The 22,074-nt window shown below is 43.6% G+C and overlaps 1 protein-coding gene across 1 annotated transcript in view; it reads right to left on the bottom strand.

The window, feature by feature from the left end:
• Window positions 1-1,249: 1,249 nt before the first annotated feature.
• Window positions 1,250-22,074, bottom strand: part of ELOVL5 (ELOVL fatty acid elongase 5) — a 107,594-nt gene continuing 86,769 nt past the window's right edge. The window contains exons 5-8 of the mRNA XM_088479678.1: window positions 16,060-16,231; window positions 13,983-14,107; window positions 7,276-7,410; window positions 1,250-4,238 (exon numbers count right to left, since the gene is read on the bottom strand). Coding sequence (XP_088335804.1) covers window positions 4,107-4,238; window positions 7,276-7,410; window positions 13,983-14,107; window positions 16,060-16,231 — 564 coding nt within the window. The 3' untranslated portion in view covers window positions 1,250-4,106. The remainder of the gene's footprint in view (window positions 4,239-7,275; window positions 7,411-13,982; window positions 14,108-16,059; window positions 16,232-22,074) is intronic.

Below are 22,074 nucleotides of genomic sequence, written 5' to 3'. Positions count from 1 at the left end.
TGCTTTTACTGTAAACTAGAATTATTGAGGTGACCCTTCTCATATTGTTACTAGCTATTTTTGATTTGTTTGACTAGTATTATTAACTGTCCGATGTCAGGCACCAGTGTAAACATCGGAAACATTGATGCAGATCGGGCAGTCATGCAGCAAGTCTGACCTGCCTCAAACACTGTGTCTCTTCTGACACGCAGAGCGCTTGCATGCTGCAAAGGAGATCGCAGTGGCTAATTTATGCACGCCCATGAAACTGCATTTAAATGGTCAGACACACCTGCGTATGCCTAGTCCTCCTCCCCATTACCTCCCCCAAATGCTTACTACCTGTCACTCACTTTGCGAATGTATTTTCTGTGCGAGTGAAGTCACAAAACATTGCTGCGCGTGTGCAGGGCCGATGCTATGTTTCTCAGCGCCCAGCGCTGTCCTGTGCTGCACTGTCGCCCTTTCCCTACCCTGCTCACTCCCCCTGAGCGTATACCAATAATAACAGCGGGTGGGTGGAGGGCAGGTTTTTCCAGAGCCGGGCGGTGGTGAGCGCCTCTAAAAATAATGTTCAGATGGCAGGGCTCAGGGCTGCGCTCTTCAGGCTATGGCGTTCCGAGCAACAGCCCTTCTAGCCCATGCCTTGAGCCGCTACTGCTTACATACAGGCGCAATGGCAATCACTCGATCTGTGTAAATATCAGCATTGCGTACATCTATGAATCAGGCCCACAGTAAGAAAGAGCTAGTAACTGTGCACCTTGGTAAAACTATGCCGCACTGCAGGTGGGACAGATATAAAGGGGTAGATGTGTCTAACAGTGACAAGAGTGGCGATGACCAGTGGAGAAGTTTCCCATAGCAACCTATCAGCTTTGAGGTAGCATTTATCAAATACATTCTATAAAATATTAGGTAGAAGCTGATTGATTGCTAGGGGTAACTTCTCCGTTGGTCCATTTCTCTACTCTTTTCACGTTTTGATACATTAACCCCAAAATGTGTAGAGAGAATTTGATTTGGGAGTGTTGTGTCCAAACTTAAATCTAATTTGCAGTGTAAAAATAAAGCTGTCCAGCATTTGTTGGTTACATGCAACAGCAGCCAGTATTTACCCCGCATGCAAAAAAATGTATGTATTTGCACCCCTTGCATTGCAATACGGTTTATCCAAGTACATAGTTACTTGCTCTATCCTACTTTATTCCCAAATCTGAGTCAGGCCCTGTGCAAAGTGTTGAATAAGACAACCCTTGTCATAAAATTTATATTTTCATGTTTTTAATATATTAACAGACACATCTGACCTGTGTATTAATGTATAAATGACTTTGCCAGTGGTGGACTTTAGGCAACTAAAGAAATGAAAAACACAAATACGTTGATACAACTTCCTTGGCATCATTATGACTAAATTGCTCACTGCAGGAACTATGACATAAATGTCTGGTCCTCCCTTATTGCACTGAGTTGAACAAAAACATAAAAAACTAGGTCAAAATATACTGCTATTATACAAAGACGAAATCTTAATTCAGCAGCGAAAGCTAACACGTGTTTTAAGATGCACCTGTTACCTTCATAGCAGAGGCAGCTATTATAACAATTGTACTAATATTTACTAGATTTTAGCCAATTAAAACACTATGAACAAGTGATATCACTAAAGTGATGTTTTATTCTTATGTCTCTCTTAACCCAACCATCTACCTGCCAATCCCACAAACTGACAGTGATGTCATTGGTTCATAGTGAATTGTCAAGCTGCAACCGCACGGTTATTCATTCATCCCCTATGGCTGCATCCACAGTGTGTATAAAACAGATGTACTGTATGTCCATCTAGGAAATTATTACAGTGCTGTAAGTAGCCTCAAGAGGCAGAAGTGCTATCGAGTATAACAGTTCATGTCTTTAGTACTTTAGTACTGGGGCCGGGCAGCAGTCTTCTGTAGGGCATTTTGTTATCAAGTCCATTAAGTTGAAAAAACTCCATAAGTTGTTGATGGGCAAGTTTTGTTAGATGTCTGTGCAATGGTGACCCATATACATTTCAGCACCTAAAATATACCTGTATGGTTTAGGCCATAAGCTTCCCTTGAGTGCAAAATCTGAACATGAATTATACAAACAAGTAGCTTAAGCACAATTCAAACAAAATACAAAACTGTGATACAATAAAAACAATTAAAATCAAACACACTCTCAAGTGAAATTAAATAACATTAAATTAAAAATTTTATCTGCAGGAAATCTTGCTCCAATTTAAGAGTACCTATTGCCTTCACAGAGTAGAGACTGTTATTTTGTGTGAAGAACCAATAAACAGTCTACCGATTCACTAGGAGCTAGTGACATCACATTGTGCCATATGTATTAGTGATGTCACTGTTACTGGTGCATAGATAAGACAAAACATTGATTACTAGTGAATCAATAAAACAGGATACTGGTTTTTAATGAATTAATAAGACAAAATTTTAATTATTAGTGAATTGGTGGGACAGGCTATTAGTTACTACTGAATTGATGGAACAGAATATTGGTTACTAGTAAATTGATAAAACACATTGGTTCTAGTAAGTAAATCAGAATATTGGGTACTAATGAAATGATGAGACAGAATATTGGTTACTAGTAAGTGGATAAGGCAGACTATTCGTCACCAGTGAATTGATGAGAAAGAGTAGCTGTTACTTAGTGAATTGACAAGACAGATTATTGGTTACTAGTGAATTGATGAGACAGGATATTTGTTCAACCCGAAAGTCGCAGTCCCCACGGTGTGCAGGTAATGTAGGTATAATACAAATAACGTCTAAGAAAACTATTTATACTAAAAAGTCAATTTGATTTTCTAAACTGTCGGAAGTTATGGGTCCTATTACCTAAATGCTATCTTATTAAGGCATGTTCATTCAAATGGCAAGTACAAATACACTGGTATCCTGCATTAGAAAATTAATTATAATTCTTGGTAACTATAAATTGCTAGTCAGCACCTATAATATGAAAACTAGTAAGGCAACAGCAGTGTTATATACTACAATAATACTTTTTTGTATCCATAGTCTATATCAAGGGCACATGAACACACAATAAATGAATCCCTTACCGAGGTCAGTGACAAAGTGAACTGCTATTCTGGTGATCATTCCGGGGCACTAAGAGGGGCTAAGCTGCCGCAGTTAGTGTTCAGGGCTCTCTACATATCTAGCAACATAACTAAAGACAGACCACATATATAAAGCATGCTGCTTCTCTTTATGGGAATGCTCGATTCAACCTCCATCACTATTCTCGGCCCTCGATCTTAAGTTAATTGTGGAACTGAGAGTTTGTGTCAAACTGTAAACACCAGTGGTGACACTTTCTAGATAAAAAATGACTAAGCTAGCTCACATTCAATAGACACCACACACAGTCCTGAGATAGTATGTTACTTGGTGGAGTGTAATTGTTACCATGTTCTATCTCATGAAGGACACTTCGTAAAATGTCCAGAAAACTGTGAGGTATGCAAAATATAGGATGTTGCTTATCTAAAAAGTGATACAAACAATAACACATATGGACTATTTTTCAAAAATAATATGCACAGATACATTTTGGAATAATCCCAGGCTGTATTACTGGTGGCAAAGATCACCCTCCACAAATCTGGATTCCACTTTGGATAATGTGGTTCATGGGGATGGGAAATAAGTGCATTATGGTCTAGAGCAGAGGGGAGCAACCTATGACTCTCCAGATGCTATTCCTCTGTAAGTCCCGTCATACCTTGTCAGAATCACGCTGTAATGCCACAGGCTGGCAGAGCATGAAAGGACTTGTAGGTAGTGGCGGGGCATGCTGAGGCTTGTAGAACTTGAATCACAGGTTGCTTAAGCCTGATTTAGCTTGCAGGACTAAAACATTAACTACTGCTAGGTTTGTGAGGAAATGTAATGTTTCTGTGGCATTTCTATGACGGGTGAAATTTGTTAAGACCTATGTTAATCACATTATATTCACTAGGAATAGTTACAGTAGCTGTAAGGGTGTCAGTGCACAGATTATACTGTGTTTTCAATTTCATGTTGTATCATCTGGGGTAGTGAAAAGGTGGCTGGATTTTCTGATCAATCCCTTCTTTGTTTACGCTGCTTGATATTGTCTTCCAGGGAAGAAAAGCCATTTGTGTGTCCATTCACTGCGCTCACTGAGCCATTCTGGTAATCTTTCCTGCGCGAAGAGGTTTTCTTGTTGTAAGTCTGTATAATAAAATGATAAAACAGTGTGTCAGTCCTAGCAAAAAGATATGTGCAAATATTAAGGGAACTCTCAAGATTAAAGTATACCAAATCCAATGTACCTTAAGAAAAAACAAACAAACAAAAAACTTTATAGTAGAAATAAGTTTCACTTTACTTATATAAAATCGGTTTAACGTAAGCACATTTTTTTTGTTGTTCTGTAAATCTGTCATTTAAAGCTACCATCCACCCCAACCTACTTTTCATTATCTACTTTCTTATCCTACCATTACTTACTTACTTATTTATTTATGCCGCCATTTTCTATAGCCTCCATTATGTTATGTTTATACCATTATTGTGTATATGTGTTAGGTACATGCCGTCACTGGCATAGCATTTTCCCTCTGCATTTCACCACTACTCATTGCATCATCTTGCCATTTAGTTTTAGTCACCTGACTGCCATTTGTACAGTGCTTTTTTGCATTACTTTCACTGTACTGATCCTTTCTTATAGTACTGCTGTGCAATGTATTCAGGGCTAGTCTAAGAGAGGAGGAGGCACGTGTGCAGTTTTCGTACGTACCCCCTCCCCTCTCACCAGCGCAGTAGTCATGTAGAATCTGGCGGTGCCATGTTCCTAGCGACTTCTCTACTGCACATGCGCAGATCTTCGCAGATTTATTCGGTGCAGATGCCATAGAGGCAAGTATAATGTATGAGTAAAGGGTATGCGGTATGAGCCTCCCTGGTCCCAGGGGCCCGTGTGTCCCTGCGCTCATTATAAATAAATACAACCATGACTGTATTGCTCTGCATTACTTTGCCTTCTTTTTACTGTATTTGTTTTATTTTGCTTCTCCTGCCATGCCGCCCTTTACCCATTCACTCCCCCCCATGTAGCCACTTAACATTTAACTTTCCCATCTTTCTCCTCACCATTCACTACCCCCTACCTTGTTCTGTCCCACTGCCACTCCCCAGTGGTTCCTCCTTCTCTCATCACTATCCCTCCAGCTATACTCATTGCCCCATTATCATCATTATCCCTTCCCCTATTCCTCTACCTCCCTCTTGTCCTGCCCCAACCTCCCCCTTACTTGCTCCTGCTTACCAGTAGCGTAGACAGGTTGTGAAGTGAGTGGGAGCAAATGGTAAAATTAGGCCCTACGGGGCGTGTAGCAACATCATGCTCAAGATTTTGTTCAAAGTGCCTCTATCCCCTGGAACTCCCTCCCTCACCCAGTCAGAATCTCTATCAGTTTCCTCAGTTTTAAATGCACCATTAAAATGTACATTTTTATTAAAGCGTACTAACCCTCCTTATAACTCCATACTGTTCTCCTCTCCACTATATATGCTTCCCATTTGACTTTCCAATCTCTCTGGAGTCCTGCGTCGGTCAGTTATGCAGGCTGAAATCACCGGAAAAATCGCAGGGTGTCCCCAGGAACACAGCCCGGCGCTATGTTCCCAGAAACCTGCATATGTGCAGAAGACTCTGGCACAAAGCCAGAGACTAAGACGCTGCTGGAAAGAGGGGGGGGGGGGGGGGCTGCACAGAGGCTGCACACAGGCCCCTCCTCCCTTTAAATGCCCCTGTCCCTAGCACATTCCATTTCAGCTGTACTCTGCTCCCTGTCTCCTTGTTACTGGACAACTGAATACCGAAGCTTCCGGAGGAGCGAGCAGAAATGGAGCATTAACTGCTGCCTTGTGACTGCTTTTGGGTTGTTCACTGATTTCTAATTGAATAGCTACGGGCACAGACTGCATGACTCAAGCTGGTTATACACCTATACAATCATCGGGCCGTTCATCCAATATCGAGAGAACGGCCATTGGATTGTATAGGTGTGTCCTGATGCAGGAGCGTTAGCCGATAAACGGCTTTTAACGTCCCTGCGACGGTCGGGATCGGGAGGTCGCCGCTTATGTACAGTTTAATATTCGTCGGTTCGACCTCCCAATCCCATAGAAGCCTGTACACACTATGCTATGTCTGCACAGTGTGTACGCGACTGACAGGGGGTCACACCGAGGACAGACTGCACTACTGATCGGGACAGTTTTACCCGATCAGCCTGCAATGTAAAAGTGTGTACCCAGCTTCAGTCCGTGGCTAATCTGGCCCTTAATATCACTATAATAAAGCATAGGCAAACGCAGGGGGGGTTTCCATCTGCCTGGAAACCCCCCTCCCCAGCCCACACCATGACCACAATAGAAATAGTAATAGAATAGAATGTTACTAGAGCTGCATGTTCTTCTCAGTAGCACAAATTAAATAATTAGCACCACCTGTGGATCTTTTAACATGTATCAGCCAGTAATAAATAACCTGTGCACCAAATAGGATATCTGGAAAACATTCACTGTTAGGGATGCGCTGCCCAATATGTACAGTACATATTTGTCCAGGGCAGTGCTAGGTTCTTCTGCTGCTAACCCAGACTCCCGGACTTGCCCTGGAATGGTGCCCACATCTGAAAAACATTCTGCTCAGAAAGGATGGACCTACTGGCCACATCTAATGGCTTACAGTGATTGCTGGTCCTGTATATGTTGGAATTATGACACACAATACACTTTGTATGATGCTTATTATAGCTGGTTAAGTGCTAATTCTACCCTCTTCATGGACTGGCCACACTCACTCTAAATCAGGCATTTGGAAACCCCCCTCTAGAAATCCTGCGTTTGCCACTGTAAAGGTAACAACAAATTAACTAAATATGTGAAATAAACACAACTATCCAGAAAATTAGTAAATAGTAAAAACAAAATGGACAGACCAAGTCAAGAGGTTTCTCTCCCACCAACATAAGTCTTGGACAAATAGTTCTTAAGATGACTTCACTACCCATGTGAGTAAATATGAAAACAGCTTTGTATCTATTTTAGGAACAGAGCAAATTGCACATCTCCCAGGAATTCTGCTAATCTCATTAACAATGCTAAAGAACTCTAAAGGAAAACTCTATCACCTGCACAGCCAGTATAATGATATGTAATAGGGAAGATATGGCATTTTTAAAAGTGGTGTCTTTACCTTTATGTAGAAATTGGTAAAGAGGATGATGAGAGAGATCATATAGCCATTCTGGAAATACAGCCATCCCATGGGAAATGCACAACGCCAAACCATCGCACAGCTGGTCTGAGTCATGGTCAGGACAAACTGAGTCTGCAGCAAAATACAAAATTAGACAGTCAGATACACTAACATTTTATAATTAGACAGTACAATGAATCAAACAGAAATGTTTTTCAAGATATATTTAAGATGATCTTTTAACCTGTACTTAATGGAAAATAAAGGATATTATTTAATTTACAGAGTACTTTTAAAGTCTGGATGGTGATTTGATCTCAGTAAATTAAGAGGGTGCTTTTACTGTTAAAACATGACTAAGACTATTAAGAAACATATGTTTCTTGAATCTATAAAATATCCCTATTTAATAGTATAAAAATAAAGGTTATATTTTAATTACATTCACCATTTCATACAGTATTGTGACACAGTTAGGTTAGGGGGTCCCTCTCCTGGGTAGAGGACTCCTTCCTTACACACACACACACACACACACACACACACACACACACACACACACACACACACACACACACACACACACACACACACACACACACACACACACACACACACACACACACACACACACACACACGTCTGGATGCAAGTACAAGCTGGTCGGCGCCAGTCTTTATTGTACAATATCAGAAACATAAAGAAAACATAAATATAAATCCTAGCCCTGTCGGGGCACTAACTTCACAGGTAGTTCCCTCACTACCAGAACCTGGCAGGGCCTAATGCCCTCGCCAGCAACAAAAGCACAGCACAACACTCACAGTTAGGTATCCAAGTGTCTCTGAGCAAACTCCCTGCCTGTTCTCCCAGGTGAGACAATCAGCCCTCAACACACTAGGCTTATATTGGCCACCCTCAGGTGGGAACCCAATCAAGCCTGTTACCAGGCTGCGAGAACCAAAACCTGGAGTGGCCGTGGGTGGAGCCCTCCCTCTCCTCTCACCCACAACCCCCAGGTCCCAAACCTGCTTTTCAAAAAGCCGAAACTCAAGCCTGCTACACTGCAGACTTTCTCCTGGGGGTTTAAAACACAAAAGACAGGAATCTGGGACAAATGTACCTGCCACAGACAACGCGTCAGCATTGGCCAGCTGGCTTCCTGGCCTGTGTTCCACTGAAAATTTAAAAGTTTGTAACGCCAAGAACCATCTTGTAATTCTCGCATTACTGTCCTTATTTTCAGACATCCACTTCAGAGGGGCATGGTCAGTGATCAATTTGAACTTTCTTCCGACCAAGTAGTACCTGAGAGCCTCTAACGCCCACTTTATGGCCAACGCCTCCTTCTCCACTGTGGCATAGTTTCTCTCATATACATTCAACTTTCTGCTAAGATAGAAAATAGGGTGTTCCTCACCCTCCTTGTTCTGGGACAGGACCGCTCCTATACCTACTTCTGATGCATCGGTTTGTACTATGAATTCCCTTTCAAAATTAGGAGTCATCAGAACTGGTTGGGAACACAGCGCTACTTTCAACTCCTGAAAAGCTTTCTCTGCCTCAGGACTCCATTCTACCATGACTTTTTGTTTGCCTTTGGTCAGGTCAGTCAGTGGGACTGCCATGGTGGCAAAGTTGGGTATAAACCTCCTGTAGTACCCCGTAATTCCCAAGAAGGCTCTCACCTGCTTCTTATTCAGAGGCCGTGGCCAGTTTTGTATGGCATCAACTTTATTGAGCTGAGGCTTTATCAGGCCTCTGCCAATGGTGTATCCCAGATATTTTACTTCCTCCATGCCTAGACAACACTTTTTTGGGTTGGCTGTCAAACCTGCCTTATAGATGGAGTCCAACACTGCTTGTACCCTGGGTAAGTGAGACTGCCAATCAGGACTATGAACGACCACGTCATCCAGATAAGCAGCCGCATACCGTCTATGGGGCCTTAGAATCCTGTCCATCATTCTTTGGAAGGTAGCAGGTGCCCCATGTAACCCAAAGGGCAACATCTTGTACTGAAACAAAGCCCTCTGGCGCTGAAAAAGCTGTCTTTTGTTTGGCGCTCTCGGTTAACGGTACTTGCCAATACCATTTGGTTAGGTCAAGAGTGGTTAAATACCTTGCCGTCCCTAGTCTCTCAATCAGTTCATCCACTCTTGGCATCGGGTAGGCATCGAATTTTGAAACACTGTTCAACTTTCGGAAGTCATTGCAGAAACGCACACTCCCGTCGGGCTTTGGAATCAACACAATGGGACTTGACCATTCACTATGTGATTCTTCAATAACCCCTAACTCTAGCATATTTTTAATTTCTTTCGACACCGATTCTCTTTGTGCTTCTGGTAACCTATAGGGCTTTAGATTAACTTTAACCCCTGGGTCAGTGATTAAGTCATGTTTAATGACCGAGGTTTTCCCAGGTACGTCAGAGAACAGCACCCTATTTCTAATCAGAAACTCCTTGACCTCTTGTTGTTGAATTGCCGACAGGGTTTTTGCCACTGTCACTTCGGGAACTAAGTGCCCTGGACTTACTGGAGGGTCTCGGACGGCCGACAGTACCGTTCTATCTTTCCAGGGCTTTAACAGATTTATATGGTATATCTGTGCCGGCTTTCTTTTCCCCGGCTGGTAAACTTTGCAATTGACCTGCCCCACTCTTTCTAAGATTTCAAAGGGCCCTTGCCATTTAGCCAAAAGTTTATTTTCCACAGTGGGAACCAATATTAACACTCTGTCCCCAGGAGCAAAGCTGCGTAACCGAGCATTGCGGTTGTATACCCTCTGCTGTGCCTGTTGAGCCTGTTCCAGGTGCTCTCTCACTATCGGCACTACCGCAGCAATTCTCTCCTGCATTTGGGAAACATACTCAATCACCGTTTTGTAAGGACTAGACTGCCCCTCCCATGTCTCTTTGGCAATGTCTAGTAACCCCCTTGGGTGTCTCCCATACAACAAGTCGAAGGGTGAAAACCCGGTGGGGGACTGGGGAACTTCTCTTATGGCCAACAATAAATACGGCAATAAGTAGTCCCAATCCCTACCATCCTTGTCGACCACTTTCCTAAGCATGTGTTTTAACGTCTTGTTAAACCTCTCGACCAGCCCATCGGTTTGGGGGTGATAAACTGAAGTTCTTAACTGTTCGATTTTGAACAGGCGGCATAACTCTTTCATGACTTTGGACATAAACGGTGTACCCTGGTCAGTTAGTATCTCCTTAGGTATACCCAGCCTGCTAAAGACATGAACTAGCTCTCTGGCAATGGTCTTGGTTGACGTATTGCGCAACGGGATCGCTTCCGGATACCTGGTAGCGTAATCCATTATGACCAGAATATACTAGTGTCCCCTGGCAGACTTCATTAAGGGTCCAACCAAATCCATCGCTATTCTTTCAAACGGCACCTCTATGATAGGCAATGGAACTAGTGGACCCTTAAAATGTGGCCTGGGAGCATGATACTGACACTCAGGGCAGGATGCGCAAAAGTCAGATACCTCTTTATGAAGCCCGGGCCAGAAAAACCTCTGCATTATTCGCTCAGTGGTTTTCTCTACCCCTAGATGGCCTGCCGTTATATGACCATGGGCCAGATCCAACACTGTTCTTCTGTAGGCTTTGGGAACTATTAGTTGTTCCACACCATCTTACCCCTTCTTAGTCACCTGATATAACAAATCCTGACACATTGCCATGTGGGGATAGGACAAAGGACTATCAGGGTCTACGGGTTTACCATCAACTACTTTTACATTCTCCCTGGCTTTTACCAAAGTAGGGTCATTCAACTGCTCCACGGCAAAGACCTCTCTTCTGACCACTAAATCAGGCAGACGATCACCTGGCCCAACAACACTTCCCACCTCAATGGGAGGCACATCAGTTGGCAGGCCACCATCACGTTCCGCATTCTCTAGTTCGCCAACCATAGTAGAAAAAGGGAATAACTCTGACTCAGAAGAAACTCCCTCCTCCACTACATCGACAACCTTCTCAAATGGATCGGGGTTGTTCACCTCTGGAACAAAACGGCTTTCCCACAACTTCCAGAAGTGAGCAAAGTCTCTCCCCAATATTGCATCGTACACCAGACCATGCACCAAACCTACAGAAACTATAGCAGAGCCACATGGTGTCTCGATGTTCACCTCGGCCATAACATAATATCGAGTATCCCCATGTATGCAGGTCACACCAACAGTTTTCCCTGTATGCCTCAAGGGGTTCACCAGCTCAGCTTTTATAAGTGTCACCAAGCTACCAGAGTCTAACAGTGCCTCTACTCAGTTGCCATCGACAGTGAGTACACACATGTGCTTATCAGTCTCAGCCTGCCGGTCAGCCGTAAAGGCTATCTGTGCAAAGAAAGACCCCCTGCGGTAGACATGAGCAGTATCACATTGCATAGGTTCAGTTGTAAGTGCACATTTAGCGGAAATATGGCCGGAGCCACCACATCGGAAACACTGAGTCATATTAATTTCTAGTCGTTTACGGGGCAAGAACCTTCCCGGCCTGGCAGGCCTGTCTCCAGGTTCTACACCCTCAGTCTAAGGTACATTCCACCGCCCAGCACCCTTCTCCCCTGGAACAGTCTTACCAGTGTCTCTGGGAGTTCGCCGGTGCGCCATCGGGGCTCGGTGGGGCATACTCATCAGCTCCTCAGCCGCCACGTACCTCTCCACCAGCTCGACCAACTGGTCCGCGGACTTAGGGTCTGCATGGCTCACCCACTTGCGCAGAGTCACAGGTAATGATCGCAGGTACCGGTCCATCACGACCCTTTCCACGATCTGTGGTCCCGTCAGCGTCTCGGGCTGTAGCCATTTTGAGGACAGATGGACGAGGTCATGCATCTGTGAACGTGGATGCTTGTCCATATGGAACTCCCAGCGGTGGACCCGTTGGGCACGAACAAAGGTGGTGACTCCCAAGCGAGTTAGGATCTCCTGTTTTAGTTTTTTATAGTCCTTGGCATCAGCCAGGCATAAGTCGAAATATGCTTTTTGTGGCTCCCCAGACAAAAAAGGTGCCACCAGACTTGCCCACTGCTCCTTGGGCCAACTCTCCCTTTCGGCCGTTCTTTCAAATGCGGCGAGATAGGCCTCCACATCATCGCCCAAAGTCATCTTTTGGAGGAAGTGACTGGCGCGTACAGAGAGTGAGTGGTGGTGGGAGGACCAGTAGTAACATCTCAGGGCCAGGCGACCAGGTGCTGTACCACCTCTCTTATGGCCTGGCTGTTTTCCGCTAAGGCCTGGCGGGTTTCCTCGATGGCGACCTGTTGTTGCCTCTGGGCTGTCTCCAAGGCCAACAGTTGCACCCTGGTGGATTCCTGCTGAGCCCTGGTAGATTCCTGCTGAGCTGCTGTAGCTTCCTGCTGAGCCCTGGTAGATTCCTGCTGAGCTGCTGTAGCTTGGAGCAAGGCCTTCACAATTTCCTCCATTTTGTCCTGGGGTGTAGGTTGGAAGCTGAACCTTGCCTCTCTGAGCATTGGCTGACGCCTCCTCTATGGGACTCCAAGGACACAGTGTTATTTCCACACTCACAAATTGGGTGCCTGTCCCTTTAATTTTTAAATGGAAAGTTTTCCTCTTGCTGCAACTTCAGTGTGTGTGGGTGCCCGCATTCTCCACCATATTGTGACACAGTTAGGTTAGGGGGTCCCTCTCCTGGGTAGAGGACTCCTTCCTTACACACACACACACACAGCAGCAGGGAAGCAGCACACCAGTCTGGATGCAAGTACAAGCTGGTCGGCGCCAGTCTTTATTGTACAATATCAGAAACATAAAGAAAACATAAATATAAATCCTAGCCCTGTCGGGGCACTAACTTCACAGGTAGTTCCCTCACTACCAGAACCTGGCAGGGCCTAATGCCCTCGCCAGCAACAAAAGCACAGCACAACACTCACAGTTAGGTATCCAAGTGTCTCTGAGCAAACTCCCTGCCTGCTCTCCCAGGTGAGACAATCAGCCCTCAACACACTAGGCTTATATTGGCCACCCTCAGGTGGGAACCCAATCAAGCCTGTTACCAGGCTGCGAGAACCAAAACCTGGAGTGGCCGTGGGTGGAGCCCTCCCTCTCCTCTCTCCCACAACCCCCAGGTCCCAAACCGGCTTTTCAAAAAGCCGAAACTCAAGCCTGCTACACTGCAGACTTTCTCCTGGGGGTTTAAAACACAAAAGACAGGAATCTGGGACAAATGTACCTGCCACAGACCACTTTACCAGTGATCCTATCACAAGTATATATAAACTCAAGAGTGCCCCTGACAGGGAGTTTCTTATCTAGCTCTAGTCTAGAGGTTTTTTTTAAAACATGACTAGTAACAGAGGCATAGTTATGTACCCCATTCAGAATCTCATTCTACATATACAGATAGGAAATTTCTTAGGAAAGCAGGGTAGAAACATACAAATAATCACAATATTAGCCTGTTAAATATTCAGTACAAACTATACACACACAATAGTCTGGCATTTAAAGTGTTCACTCCACATTGATTAAAGTGAGCCTTATTAGGTTTCATCAGTAAGAAATATGGTTTATGACTTGTACATATGATCTGTGACATAGGCATGAGAAAATTCCCTTTGTGGGTGGAGGAGATAAACGATATGCCCAAATGGCAGATTCATATTTTTATCTGTGCACTCTGCCACGTGACAAATGAATGAAAAGCTTACCAGTTGGCACTGAGTGATGTATTTCTTCCACCACAGATAGGGGCGCAAGGATGGAATAGCTGAGAGCCCATAGTAGGAATACATCAGGACATGAATAAAGCTATTGAGCGTTGCACCAAAGTAAGCTAAAAAGAAAAATAATGTAAGTAAATACATCTTATGAATGAATAGATCATCAGGAGTACATCAATGAGTCATTTGGAGTTAAATGCTTCTAAATTGAAAGTAAAAATGTATCCAATGAGCTAGCTAGCAAGCATGTTTTTAGGGATGCCTGCTAAGGTTGTCACTTATCCTGTGCATCAGGTCTGGTAGAGCGAGACTGGTTACTTAGTAGAGTTGATTTGGAATGTCGCCCACTTCTCCTTATGAAGTCCCATTAGTCTCTTCCTAGAAAGCTTGGCCTCAGTGGTGGCTACTGTAGTTCAGTAAATGCCCCCTCCCCTAAAGAGGCAACTATTGTGTTGTCTATGATAAATGAAGGAAAAGGAATGACAAAATCTGCATTTTGGGTTCTTATGCAGAATGTGACTAAAATTAGAAAACCATTGTGGAGCAAATTGTCTTGTATAGGTAGTTCCAATCTGTATTTGTTACCATGGGCTTCATAATGTGGTGGCTTCAACGTTTACCCCCTATTGCTGTATAACATCACAAATTTATTTATTTTTATTATTTAAATTTTTTTTACCTTGAAATGGATCTTTCACTTCAGTAACATATAATAACTAAGCCATTTGGGGCTCATACAGAGTTGTATGTACACCCAGAAGTGGATGCACTTGCGCAATAAAATGCTGTATGCCCCTACTGTGTATCTCCACACAGAATCGGAATGAGAAAGGGAAGAGCCGGACTGATGTAACCCACGTACAGTAAGGGCATGCTAGCACACATTGGGCCAGATATATGAAGCTCTGGGAAGTGATAAACGACCAACCAATCAGCTCCCAACTGTCATTTTTCAAACACAGCCTGTAACATGACAATTAGGAGCTGAGTGGCTGGTCGTTTATCGCTCTCCACTTTATCACTTCCCAGAGCTCCATACATCTGCCCCAGTAAGTGGTATTAAGGAGGGAAGCCTGTTGTGTGCCTACTTCCTCCCTTGTTCAGCATCCTTGCTGATTATGATCTTGTTTTACCTGTAAAAAAAATTAAAATAAAGTGCCTCACCCCCTGCAATTTTTTTTGATGGAGAAAATAGAAGATTTACAGCCCCCCACCCCCACCTGAGTGGGCTCAATGCTGCACTCCCCGAAGTTCTTCACTTGTAATCAGAATTAGTGGAGAGAGAAAGAGTTTTTTTCATTATAGATAAACACTTCACAAAAAACCCTCATTCTTTAGTTTATGGATCACCTAGGTCATAGGGTCCAGTGGGGCCTCATCAGTCCATCTAGGTCTCCACGAATAGAAAAAAAATAATGAACTCTTAAAACATTGACTTGCTCTTTAGAAGCTGCACCATGAATGTGTAATAATTGGTGTATCACTTATATTGGTAAAGTGGAGGTTTCCCATGGTGCGTAGTTACATCATGGGGAATCCCTACTGTAATCAAAATAAATTATATGCCATTACCTGTGGCTCTACATATTACAGAAATGGCATATTTTTTATGGATCATTTAGGCCTATGGTTTTGGCATAAAGTGCGTACAAATCTACATCAGCCCATTTACCTGTAAAAGACAATCTTAAAAGTAAAATATACACAGTAAAATAATATTAGTATGAAAGTTATAGATGGCCTTATGAAAGGCGCCATTACACCACCTTAAAAGGATTTTCATGCCATATGTAAATTTTGAGCATGCATAAAGAGACTTCCCTATTCAGGTCTTGTGAGGAAGCCATGATGAAATGCCATGTGTCACCATCACACAGCAATGTTCCCCATGTTGTTCCACCTCTCCCCTGGTGTTAAACTAGAAGGCCAGGTATTTAGGTGCCAAGGCCTGGTGAGGACAGGGCAATTGTAATTGTTTACAGTATCCATAAACATCAGTTATACAACATATGCTACAGCAATATGCATATTTCCACTAATGAAATAACTAATTAAATTAACTTACAGTGTCCACAGGGTACCCAATTCATAACAAACCACCAAATATTAAGCATGGACGCATGGTGGTAAACATGTAGGACGGTCATTTGGTGGTTGTTTTTGCGGAGTATGAAGAAGAAAGTATCCATGAATTCAATAAGTTTGGAAAAGTAGTACCACCACAAGACTCGAACTATCTGCGAAAGAGAAACATAGTTTAATTTCCATACAAATATACAGTATGAATACATATATAATGTGTCAGGGAAAAAATGCACATAAATTAAAAAATAAAATAAAACTGCAGTCCCATCAATATTGCACTATATTGAATAGTTTGGTAAATTAACAGGATCCTTATTGGGCATAGTGAAACAGCTACAGTATGGACTTGTGTGTGGTTATCAGGCAGCAATATGCCGCTAGTGATCTATTCGCTAAACCCAAGCAGCCAGATTTGGCAACTCATGTTTATTTTTATTTTTTATGAAAACTGAACAATGATCCTATGCGTGATTATCTTCAGAAATATTGTAGTTTTACCTTTGTTCACAACATTCTTTCATTTAGAGATGTGCGGTTTCGGTTTTACTTGGTTCTTTTCGACAAATTAGCGCTAGTCAGGATTCATATTATTGGCTTTCCAAAATACGAGACTCGAATACCAATAAGATTCAGATTTCAGATCCGAACGTAACCGAGCCGAAATCAAACCGCTCATCTCTACTTCCATTATTATATAGAACTGTGCACAAACCCCCCAAAATGGGTGAATGTTTTATATGCACAGAAGTTGTCCATCAATTTCATTGAAACAAGCTTAACCTAGGTATCCTTCCATAGATCTTTAGCACAGCCATGCTAAATATATTTTGGATACCGCAACACCACCAAGGGGCACAATTTATGGAAACAATTACCAGAAAAAACCCATATAGTTATGTATGTTCCATACAGTAAGCTGGGGTAGATATTAAAGCAAACTAGCAAAGCTGTTTATAACTGTCACAGCTGTACTTGTTCCTCACAATGGCTTTAAGCTTTGCTGAAGAAATAGATCCATCATTGCCAATACAGAAGCATGAAACTACAAAAATATACACTGCTCAGCCATAAAATTAATACCACTGACAAGTGAAGTGAATAACATCTTGTTAAAATGGCACCTGTCAAGGGGTGGGATATATTAGGCAGCAAGTGACCACTAAGTTCTTGAAGTTGATGTGTTGAAAGCAAAAAAATTGTCAAGTGTAAGGAACTGTGCGGCTATGGCTAAATTGTGATGGCTAGACAACTGGGCCAGAGCAAAACGACAGGTCTTGTTGATTGTTCCCGATATGCAGTGGTTAGTACCTACCAAAAATGGTCCAAAGAAGGACAACTGGTGAACTGGCAACAGGGACATGGGCGCCCAAAGCTCAATGATGCGTGTGAGACGCAAAGGATAGCACATCTAATCCTATCCCACAGAAGAGCTGTTGTAGCATAAATTGCTGGCTGTGATAGATAGGTGGCAGAACACACAGTGCATCGCAGTTTGCTGCATATGGGAGTGCGCAGCTGCAGACCGATCAGAGTGCCCATGCTGAAAGCTCCTACAATGGGCACATGAACATCAGAACTGGACCATGGAGCAATGGAAGAAGGTGGCCAGGTCTGATAAATCACGTTTTCTTTTACATCATGTGGATGGCCTGGTGCATGTGCATTGTTTACCTGGGGAAGAGATGGCACAAGGATGCAGGCAAGTTGGTGCTCTGGGCAATAATCTGCTTGGTAACCTTGGGTCCTGGCATTCATGTGGATGTTACTTTGACACTTACCACCTACAAGTTTCTCAAAACTCAGTCTGACCGAGCATCTGTAGGATGAGCTGAAAAAACAAGTCTGAGCCATGGAGGCCCCATCTCACAACATGGTGCTAGATACCACAGGACACCTTTAGGAGGTCCATGCCTCGATGGGACACAGCTGTGGCATGAGCAGGGGCGCTAAGAGGGGGGGGGTACTAATTACTCGGGCTTGCTTGGGGAGGCCAGGCGCTGCTCCCCCCTTCGTTTTACATCAAAGCAGCTCGGCACACGCTGCTGTGTGCTGGACTGCACTGGGAGACTGCTCGTGGCTGCTAAGTAGCAGCCACAGAAGTCTCCTTTGCCTGTGGGGAGAGCGATCACACTGATCGCATCCCCCCACTGGCTATGCGTCGGGCTGAAGGGGGAGAAGCGCCCCCCCTCCCCAGCGCGCGCTGCAAAAATTTACTTTTTTTTTTCCTAAGGGGGCGTAGCGACACCTCCTGCGATTAGGCCACTCCCCCTTCTTACCCGGACCTGGCGCGGCTGTCGGCGCCCCTGGGCATGAGGGGGACCTAGACATTTGGCAGGTGGTTTTACTGTGATGGCTGATCAGTGTATTTGTATCTAAAATTAATTAAAAATTTAAAGATGTGTAGTTTGCTACTAGTTACTATTTATTTTTCTAGAAATGCCCAGTAAAAATTATGAACAAAGTTTACTCTGTGCATGTATCTTAATTTATTCATGAGTTGGTGTTCCTAATCTAATCATCATCCATAGTCTGAAATAGTACAGTGCATCATTGAGCAGCTTACAAGCATACAAGGATAAAGACGTGCTTGGCATGATTAACAATGGCAGTTAATTATGACAAATGAACAGAAAAGATGCTTTAACCCAGGGGTCTTCAACCCGTGGCCCGCGGAGCCGTTTCCCGTGGCCCGCCGATGGTTACTGTAGTGCAGACCGCAGTAAGTGCAGTCTGCACTGCAGATAGAAACAAACACATCGCCTCAGGCAGCAGTGTGTTTGTTTTGACAGCCAGCCAATGAAAGTCAGACAGACTCTCATTGGCTGCCCCGCCCACTGCAGGAGCCGGGCTAGAGCTCACTCTTGAGCTCCATCTTCCGGCTCCCGTAGTGGGTAATGGGAGAGATGTCATGACACTGCATCGGGGGGGGACTACTACTTGGGGAACTACTTGGTGGGGACCACTACTGGGGGTAATTATGGGTAATAATTGTGTAAGGAGGGGAACAGAGTTTAAATACCGCAGTATAGCTTAGTGGCACTCGGCTTCGTTTAATTTTTTTATGTGGCCCACACTGCCTTAAAGGTTGAAGACCCCTGCTTTAGCCCATATCAACCAATCTCATTCTGTTGTTTTCCTATACAGTTCAGAAACATCTCAGGATTTAGAGGCATGAAGGATACATATAGGGGTCTATTCTTCATCAGGGGCAATTCATAAGAGCATTTCAGCATTGCTACCGGAGCCATTCAGCTTTGCTACCGGTGCGGAGACAGCTGCTCCGAAAAGCAGTGGTCCCCGTGATTAGTAACACTTCTACTTCTGTAGCAGTGTTACTTACCTGTCTTTGTCACCAGCTTCTGCGCATGTGTGACCTAAGGTCACGCATGCGCAAAGCCGCTGGGTAGGCAGGGAGGATCCCTCTTTGCATCCTCGGAACTCTTTCCTATAGGAAGGAGATGGGCTCTGAGAACAAGCGCCATCTGAAGATGGTGTTTGTTCTCACAGGCTAACTCCGAAAAAGTTTGCGAAATATCAGGTGGTCCTATCGGACCCATGATGAAGAATAACCAATCACCTTTAATATGCGGACACTAGCGTTTCCGCATGTGTAATGGGACATTAACGGATGATACATGGACCCCAAAGTGAGGTAAATGTACATGATTATTGGATGCTTTGCAGGGGTCCTCTGGGCGCTACCTCCACAATATTACAAATTTGGGTGTTGAGGTTTTTAAAAGATAATTCCACTCCCCAGATCAGAAATAAATCATGTTATATTTTGGTTAAAGTCTGCCCCATTTTTATTGACTTTAATCACAGTCATGTTAGTAACACATAATGCTTTAGCAGACTTTCTTCTTTATAACTGTGGGGTCTATGTAGTAATAATTATGGAACTGCCGCGATTATTATGTATCCATATCGCCGGGGATATTTTAATTTTTAATGAAAATATCCCTGCTATGTACAAAGGGGAACTCGCATGGACAGTGGTTGCGGTAGCCGCTGTCCCTGCGAGTTATATCCCTGGCAAATTCTCCTGTGGAAGCTGAAACTGCGCATACGCACACTGTCAGCTTCCGGAACCATCTCTCTCTTGCTCCTGGCTTAAAGCAGTTTACACCATCTGAAAAAGGTGTAAACTACCGGTGCCAAACGCTTTTTGGAGTTTAGTACATAAGAACAATACATAAAATTATGGAGAAACTGCAGATTCTTCATAATTTTATGTTAAAAAACAGCTTGATATATAGGCCCCATGTGTGTGTTTATATGTCACAGTTTTACAAAAGTGGACAACTGCCAATTATTATTTATTTTTTTACTGTGATACAATTATCTTTATTTCATTACAAAACAAACCACATACTTGGAGAGAGCTTATCATTATTGCTCCCAGTCAGGTGAGGCAGAGACTGTAAAAGTGATTCAAGTCACTATAAAACACTTATTTATCACTATGTAATACTACATATACAGCGGATAAAATAAGTATCGAACACATCAGCATTTTTCTCAGTAGATATATTTGTAATGGGGCTAATGTAATGACATTTTCACCAAATGTCAGCAACAACCCATGCAATCCATACATGCAAAGAAATCAAACCATAGATGTCCATAAATTAAGTTACGTGTAATAATGTAAAATGACAAAGGGAAAAAGTATTGAACACCTAAAGAAAGGGAGGTGCAAAAAGGCATGGAAAGCCAAGACACCAGCTAAAATCTATCAGTAAATAGAAAGCAATCCTGCCCCTTGTCAGTGCAAATTAATATAAGCTGGTTCGGTGCCAACTGATGGCCTATAAAACAAGGTGTCTCATTACCAAGGTGTCACAAGAAACATCTCATGATGGGTAAAAGCAAAGAGCTCTCTCAAGACCTTCGCAACCTTATTGTTGCAAAACATACTGATGGCATTGGTTACAGAAGGATTTCTAAACTTCTGAATGTTCCAATGAGCACTGTTGGGGCCATAATCCGGAAGTGTAAAGAATATAATTTCACCATAAACCGGCCACGTCCAGGTGCTCCTCGCAAGATTCTGACAGAAGAGTGAATATAATTATCAGAAGAGTTGTCCAAGAGCCAAGGAGCACTTGTGGAGAGCTTCAGAAAGACCTGGAATTAGCAGGTACAATTGTTTCAAAGAAAACAATAAGTAATGCACTCAACTGCCAAGGCCTGTATGCACGCTCACCATGCAAGACTCCACTGCTGAAGAAAAAGCATGTTGAAGCTTGTATAAAGTTTGCTGCACAACATTTGGACAAGCCTGTGAAATACTGGGAGAATATAGTCTGGTCAGTTGAGACCAAAATTGAACTCTTTGGATGCCATAATACACACCATGTTTGGAGGAGAAATGGCATTGCTTATCACCCCAAAAACACCATACCAACAGTGAAGTTTGGAGGTGGGAACATCATAGTGTGGAGCTGTTTTTCAGCATACGGTACTGCCATACTTTATGTGATTGAAGGAAGGATGAATGGAAAAATGTACAGAGACATTCTTGATAAAAATCTGCTGCCATCTACCAGGATGCTGAAGATGAAACGAGTGTGGACATTTCAGCAAGACAATGATCCCAAACACACAGCCAAGGACACTCTCAATTGGTTTCAGAGAAAGAAAATAAAGCTTCTAGAATGCAGCAGCCAATCATCTGACTTGAATCCAATTGAAAATCTATGGAAAGAACTAAAGATCACAGGGCCTGATTCAGACCCGGTTGCAAGCGCTGAGCGCTCGCAACCGGGTCGATGGCGGCCCACAACACATGCGCACGACGGAGCCGGCTCCATCGTGAGCATGCGCGAGACCCAGATAGCGACGGGCACTCCATCGCTCCGGGTCTCGCACCAAAGGAGGTGAGCTGTCGATGTTGAGTGACAGCTCGTCCCCTTTGGTGGGCAGGCCGGGGGGGTGGCTGCCCAAACGGAGGCGTTCCCATGAGAACGCCTGCCGTTTGGGGGCGGCCCCA

Source organism: Taudactylus pleione, unplaced genomic scaffold (genome assembly GCF_031769625.1).
Source record: "Taudactylus pleione unplaced genomic scaffold, aTauple2 ptg000244l, whole genome shotgun sequence".
In the NCBI taxonomy this organism is placed as follows: Eukaryota; Metazoa; Chordata; class Amphibia; order Anura; family Myobatrachidae; genus Taudactylus; species Taudactylus pleione.
Note: the sequence above shows the minus strand (reverse complement) of the source record. Positions and strands in the feature narration are given on the sequence as shown.